The 8,043-nt window shown below is 36.0% G+C and overlaps 1 protein-coding gene across 3 annotated transcripts in view; it reads right to left on the bottom strand.

The window, feature by feature from the left end:
- Positions 1-8,043, bottom strand: part of LOC106882986 (protein HIRA) — an 84,284-nt gene that overhangs the window by 32,340 nt on the left and 43,901 nt on the right. For 2 of the 3 annotated variants that reach the window (XM_089365191.1, XM_089365194.1), the window contains one exon: positions 4,481-4,507. The exons of the other annotated variant lie outside the window; for it this stretch is intronic. In XM_089365191.1, the coding sequence (XP_089221317.1) occupies positions 4,481-4,507 (27 nt within the window). The remainder of the gene's footprint in view (positions 1-4,480; positions 4,508-8,043) is intronic. 3 annotated transcript variants of the gene reach the window in all.

The raw sequence follows: 8,043 nt of genomic DNA, 5'->3' as shown, positions 1-8,043 counted from the left end.
AGACTAAAAGGGTACTATATTTATATATGTAAAACTACTTATTTCTCTATAGATTGAAAAGAAAATTATGGAGTCTTAATCTAGTTTCGACCCTTATTAGGATTTCATCAGGTGTCTATATAACTTGACTAATCCCAGAGTAAAAAGTAGCCGTTCTGTTTATACACACACCAATTCTAATAGCTAGAGAACTGGAGCTACTAATTTGCATAACATTAGTGTTTAACATTTTATTTAATATCAGTGACCTGATATTAAATATGACATCTCACAGTCTAAACTCATGTTTCCCCTAAGTTCAACAAAGTTCAACCATTAGCAACAGCACAAATCAGATACTTATTTACATGCTATACTTCTATATCAGAGGAAACTAATCTAGCTTTCATTTTACCATTATTGGAGATAACTGCACAGCAGAAGACTAACCAAGATGATGTTATGATGCCTTAATATTCAAAAATTCTAATGCATTATAATTAACCCTAATTTGCATCCCTACCTCTCTTAGAACTTTTACACTCTACAGGTCGTTCAATCCTTCCTTTCTAGAATAAACTGTCCTTGAATCTTCCAGCCCCTGTCTATGTTCTGCCATCAGTTCATGTTGATGGTTACTAACAGCATCGACTTATTTCACCCTTTTCTGTCCCAAAATACTTTTCTTCCTACTTTAATTAAACTAAAAGAGAAATTACTGGATACCACTTGGTTGGAAGCTTTTTTTTTTTTTAATATAAGTACCAATAATATAGCCAACTATTCCAAAATATTCCACAATTGAAAAACAAAAACATCATCATCATCATCATCATCACTATTATTAGCCTGTCTCCAACTAGTGTTTGCTCTTTTTTTTCAATATTTTTAATAAACATGTCTAAATGAATGAATTAAGACAAAATCAGAATTATATTTGAAAAGCTTGGTTAAGAGATTAAATGACTCCAAAATGAAGCTATCAAATATTAAAATATTAGCTCTCCATCTCTGACACAAACACATACGTGCACACACTCCCTCTCTCTCTCTCACACACACACACACACACACACACACACAAAGTAGCCAATGTAACAATATCATTTATGTGCAATACATTTAGTATAGTGCTTGTATTTAGTATTGTGCAAAAAAGGAAAAATGTACTTCCATTGTTACAAATGGCCAAAAGTTTAAGATAAAGATTAGTTTGAGAGGGTAGCAGCAATGGAAACCAATGTTAACTGATTATCTGACTTATGGATGAATTTCTATAGGGAAAGCTATGGACAGTTACATACAAAAGACAAGACAAAGTGATGTATTTAGTATATAGTGTTTGTGGATTGAGACACAAAAGTCTCTGGAAGTGTTCCTAACTGCACTTTCCTTTTAACATTATTTACATTTGACGGATATTTGTCCTCATCTTGTTTGTTGTCAACACATTTTGGCTGATATACCCTCCAGCCTTCATCAGGTGTCTTGGGGAAATTTAGAACCTGGGTTTTCATTCATAAGGTATCTTTCGATGTTATTGTTATTATTATTCAGGTCACTGCCTGAAATCGAACTCAGAATCTTGGGGTTAGTAGCCCGCACTCTTAACCACTACGCCATATGCACTTTCCTTACATATTGACCAAAGCCAAGTCTCAGATAGCATTGGCTCCTAATATATCTTCAACTAATATTTTTGAATTTTACATTTTAATTTTCACCATCTTCTCTAGTGCTTCCTCTTTTTCTCTCTCTCAATAGGAAACCCCACTCTCAATGGAGAGAATCTTATCTTGTAAGTTTCTTGCTGACTTCATTTGTGTCAATTCCACACAAAAAACATCAAGTACATTTTGTAAAGTGGTTGATATTAAGGGCATCTAACTATAGAAACCACGCCAAAGTAGACATTGGAGTTTGGCCTCTAGCTTGCTGACTTTTGTTGAACTGCTCAAACTATGCCAGCATGAAAAACATGGTAAAAGAAGTTTATGTTGATGATGATAATCTTTTCTTTATCAATCAAGCCATTGTCACTTTCCTATACAGTCACTCAAACAGCCAAATCACATCCATCCATCTTAATAAAGAAAGAAACCATTGTACATGTAATTCTAGATAGACTGTATTTGAATAAATGAGTGGATAGTCACTGGCCACAGGTATAGCTGTGTGGTTAAGAAGTTTGCTTCCTACCCACATGGTTTTGGGTTCGGTCCTGCTGTGCAGTAGATACTTTGGACAAGCACCTTCTATTTTGCTCCCAGGCTGACCAAGGCCTTGCGAGAGGATATGGCAGACTGGAACTAGCTAATGAAGCTTGCAATCCACCACAAAAGCATATATGGGCTTCATAGCATGTCACATTGCAATCTTCGTAAACAAAAGTTCATTAAAACAGTGTTATTTATTTTCAGTGAAGGTTACTTGTTGTTCAATAAACTAGAACCTTATTATTACTTCACTTGAAAACAGATAGGGTTGTTGACAAGAAGTGCATCTGGCCATAGAAAACTCTGCCCAACATACTTTTATCTGACCCACGCAAGCACCAAGAACTAGGCGTTAAGACAATGATAATGATTCATCCAAGCATCATATAGCTACATGGGTCATATTGTTCTGCAAGCACAAACCCTAACTATTGAAAAATCTATGTATTTCTCTTTAAAAAAAAAATCTCACCACTCAATATCCAACCCTTCTATGCATTGCTCACCAATTTTCATTAGATATATACTTCTTAACCCACCATCCCATGTAATACCTACCAAGCCACCCACCTACCTACCTACCTATTCTATACATTACAGGTTCAACTGAATATACATACAATCAAAGTGTTATACAAAATGTCCTATAACCATTTTATCAGACGCATCATCAATGATTACTTTTAATGGAACTGAAGCTATATCAATCATACAAAGGTAATTTTCTGCAAATTCAGGGAAATTTCAAAGTACAATGTTTTAAGTGAGAAGTGAACTGAAAGAATGCAGACTTCAGCCAGAATATGAGATGATCAACCAGAATATACCATTTCCCATATATATACCCACATATACATACATACAAACACACACACATGAGTATGTATGTATTTCAAATAATTAATGTTTGTATGTGTATAGCTAATTCACATGATGTAAGATGTGGAGTCTTCACGTCAGTTAGAGTTATTAAATAAGCAAGTAAGGATTGACTGTAAGGATGAAGATGTGGGAGAGAGGAAAGTGAGAGATGTAGATGAAAGAGATTTCCTGACTGTTGCATAAAGCAGATAACTAGATAGATTCAATAGGAGTTGAAAACATAGAAACAATAACTTGAGTAACCATCAAAAAGATGGAGAGGAGGAAAGAAATGACAATTAGTAGTTTTAACATTATTAAAGCTTTCAGAAAGGTAAGAGATAACAAGCTAAGAAAAAAAGATGAAGTATTAATAGTAATATTTCAGCAAAGATAATGAGGAAGGGGAGGATGCAAAAGTATTGAGTTAAGTGGAAGAGAAGAAAGGGTTTTTTTTTCTTATGTTTTTGAAGAAAGAAAATTTTGTGTAATCCACTTTTCCATACTTGCATGATAACAAGCTAAGAAAAAAAGATGAAGTATTAATAGTAATATTTCAGCAAAGATAATGAGGAAGGGGAGGATGCAAAAGTATTGAGTTAAGTGGAAGAGAAGAAAGGGTTTTTTTTTCTTATGTTTTTGAAGAAAGAAAATTTTGTGTAATCCACTTTTCCATACTTGCATGGATCAGATGGAATTTGTATGGACCAGATGGAAGGTTTTCTATGGCTAAATGTTGTTCTTGTTGCCAAGTGTTATCAGGTTCCAAAGTAATATTTTCCCTTGGCTAGACATGTTTTTACAGCAGGTTGGAATTGAAGATGATAGCTTGTCTGGTGGTGATGCTCATATACAACTATTACATGATATAAGAACAAAGAGACACGAACACTAACACATATTTCTTTTAGTTTCTGTCAAACAAATTCACTCCTAAGGCTTTTGTTGGCCCAAGATTGTATGAGAAGACTTGCTCATAGCACCACTTAGTAAGACTGAACTCTAAACTATGTGGTTGGGAAGTGAACTTGTTAGCAAGGCAATCATGCTTCTGTGTGTATGTATTGGAAATGAGGACGAAATTATGAGACAGTGTTAGATAGATAGGGAGAAATAGAAAGAGAGTAAAAGAACAGAATAAAAAGTGTAAGCAAGAGAGCTTCAGTTGAATATTGATCAGCAATACATCATATAAATGGCAGAGTTGTGCCAACATATTTTAAGATAGTTTGTTAGTGCTAATATATAGAGACACAAACTCACGCAAACTAATGAAATATATTTGAGGAAAGAAATATTTTCAGTAGCATGATAAATATTACAAAAAAATAAAAAAACAAACAAGAATTTAAGGGAAAAGAAGAAAAAATCATTCTAAACAGTTTTTGAAATAAAAATCGTAATAAAATCAACTTTGTCCCTACCTCAAATACGGTGTCCAATTCTCTCTCCTAAGAATAAAACAAAAGGGAAATTTTTACTGAAAATTTATTATCAATGCATTATCAACATCTTTGTTTTATCACTCACTATGCCTATGTTTCCTAGTTAGCATACCTCATTACTTAAGTAATTGGTCAATAATGACAATTAGGAACTAATTCACAGAGTAAACTCTTACTATTAACAGAGGTTATGTCAAGTTCGGTAAAACAGTAGAATTTGTAGAAACTAGTGATGCTCCGGATTGACAAAAACTAAATACATTCTTATTTTATTTAGCCTTCAACATTGGTAGAAATTTCTTCAGTTTCCAAGAAAAAGCTCTGTCCAGAATGATAGACTTATAATCTTCTTCACAGTATAACACTTATTTCACTGTTTGAGCTATTTGGAAAATTATATAGCTATTATAATTAGCTTGCAATAATTGTTAACCAAAACATCTGAATATAGAAATAAGTATTTACATATACAAAATACATATATAGGTACATAAAAACGACTCCAACTACATTCATTTCTTTGTTTGTAAAAGGGGAATGACCTGCTGAATGCTGTTACCAAATCTCTCCCTAATGTTTTAAAAATAGGGATCTAGATCAAGTTTATATACAGCAGTCACTTGGTGGACAAATGTTTCCAAATAAAATCCAACCAATATTTTAAGGAAACCTCCAAGAAGTCACATGACTTCCACAATATAGCAGCCAAATAAAAAAAACAACAACTTAAAATTGAGTCCACACAACCAGCAAGAAAGCTTTACATAATCAGCATTATTAGAACTGGATGGATTAACAATGAAATCTAACTGGACACCTAGCTAACTTTAAAATTGGGACCACAACGTCTCATACATTAAAACATAACCCATGATGAAAACAGGTCCGAATTAAGTGACCCAGCCATGTTTGTGTCAAAAGTCAGCTCTAGGTGGATCTATTCAAAAGCTTTCCAATAACAACACTGCTTTAGTTCCTTTCAACTGAAGGCCACACAAGTTAACCATAAAAATGGTACATATTAAGAACTGATAACTGAAGTTAGTGTACATCTAAAATAATTCTGAATAAATAAAGACTAATTGCGCTAGAAATACTGGCAAACAATACAGATGACAAAGAGAAAATATTTCTGTTATGCCCTATTACAAATAAATTTACCAAGGATGTGTAGGAATATTAAACTCCCACTTTGGAAAGGTTTCCTACCATTGTCACACTGACTTTTTTAAGAAGCCTTGTATGTTTAGCATTACCAAACCTTTATAAAGACATGATGTTCCTTCCAAACCAAAAATTAAGATCCCTAATCAAGTTTTCACCAAAGGATTGTTTTCATATCCTGAATGGAACACTTTCAAACAATGCACTCCTCTTCATTTCTTTTTTGTACTACAATACACTTGTAATACTACAATTCACAAATACTCTAGACCACATTAAAAAAAAGAAAAAAAAACAATAACAAAAGGGCATCTGTCTGATTAATGCAGACTTAATCAACATTACAAGCACTAACCTAAAAAAATGACCCCCTACTACATCAACCAGCCAATACCCTTTGAACTCAGTTCAAGGCTGCCCATGTCTCCTAATCTCTACTTCATCCTCTCCTGCACTAAAGCTGTTTTCCTTAATCATTTCTTCTCAAAGATTAAAGTTTGTGGAACCATCAACACCACCAGCAACAATCGCAATGAAGTCACCAGTTTTAGAGAATAAGATTGTGGGGGCACAACACCAACACCTCCATAACAAAACAAACACTACGTTGCTAATCATTTTGCAAACATTATTTCACATAGGGTAGTGTCTTCTGCTATAGTACCAGGACAACCAATGCCTTGTGAATGGATTTGATAGATGGAAACTGAAAAAAAGCTCATTGTATGTGTATCTGTATATCATCATCATCATCGTCGTTTAACGTCCGCTTTCCACGCTAGCATGGATTGGACGATTTGACTGAGGACTGGCAAGCCAGAAGGCTGAACCAGGCTCCAATTTGATCTGGCAGAGTTTCTACAGCTGGATGCCCTTCCTAATGCCAACCACTTCGAGAGTGTAGTGGGTGCTTTTACATGCCACCGGCACGAACAGATGTATATAAAACTGACCTCGCCTGTGATGGTGCTACATAAAAAGCACTTGGTCCACTCGATGGTGTGGTTGGTATTAGGAAGAATATCAAGCTGTAAAAACCATGCCAAAACAGACACAGTGGTCTGGTGTAGTCTTCTACCTGGCCAGCTTCTGTCAAACTGTCCGACCATGCCAGCATGGAAGGTAGATGTTATGCGATGATGATGAAATTATATATATATACATATATCATCATCATCATCGTTTAATGTCCGCTCTCCATGCTAGCATGGGTTGGACGATTTGACTGAGGACTGGTGAAACTGGATGGCAACACCAGACTCCAATCTAATTTGGCAGAGTTTCTACAGCTGGATGCCCTTCCTAACGCCAACCACTCAGAGAGTGTAGTGGGTGCTTTTATGTGTCACCCGCACGAAAACGGCCACGCTCAAAATGGTGTCTTTTATGTGCCACCCGCACAAGAGCCAGTCCAGGGGCACTGGCAACGATCTCGCTTGAAAACCCTACAAAGGCCAGTCAGGCGGTACTGGCAACGGTCACGCTCAAGATGGTACATCTTATGTGCCACCCGCACAAGAGCCAGTCCAGGGGCACTGGCAACGATCTCACTTGGCTTGCCGGGTCTTCTCAAGCACAGCACATTTCCAAAGGTCTCGGTCAGTAGTATATATATATATATATATATATATATATATATATATATATATATATGAGTGGCTGTGTGGTAAGTAGCTTGCCTTACCAACCACATGGTTCCGGGTTCAGTTCCACTGCGTGGCACCTTGGGCAAATGTCTTCTACTATAGCCTCGGGCCAACCAAAGCCTTGTGAGTGGATTTGGTAGACAGAAACTGGAAGAAGCCGGTCATATATATGTATGTGTGTCTGTTTGTCCCCCCAGCATTGCTTGACAACCGATGCTGGTGTGTTTACGTCCCCATAACTTAGCGGTTCGGCAAAAGAGACCGATAGAATAAGTACTAGGCTTAGAAAGAATAAGCTCTAGGGTCGATTTGCTTGACTATAAAGGTGGTGCTCTAGCATGGCCGCAGTCAAATGACTGAAACAAGTAAAAGAGTAAAGAGTATATGTATGTATGTGGGTGTTTGAGCAACCCTTTTTTGGATATCATACGATCATTGTAAATGAGCACCACCATCATACATGCAATGTTATTTGTTTCCAACCTTCATAAAAAAAAAAACAACTGGCCTTGGGGAGATATTACCTTGCTTGGAAATAGGTGTGTTGGCAACAGGAAGGGGGCAGCCAACGGTAGAAAATTTGCCTCAACAGATTCTGTCTGATCCTTGCAAGCATGGAAAAGTGGGCACTAGATGATGATAATCATATGCATATATATATATATATATATATATACACACACACGCACACACACATACGGCACAGCTGAGTGTTTAAGAAGTTTGCTTCCC

The sequence above is a fragment of the Octopus bimaculoides genome, chromosome Z (genome assembly GCF_046866305.1).
Source record: "Octopus bimaculoides isolate indiv1 chromosome Z, ASM4686630v1, whole genome shotgun sequence".
NCBI classification, from domain to species: Eukaryota; Metazoa; Mollusca; class Cephalopoda; order Octopoda; family Octopodidae; genus Octopus; species Octopus bimaculoides.
The sequence above is the reverse complement of the archived record's forward strand: the minus strand, read 5'-3'. Positions and strand labels throughout refer to the sequence as shown.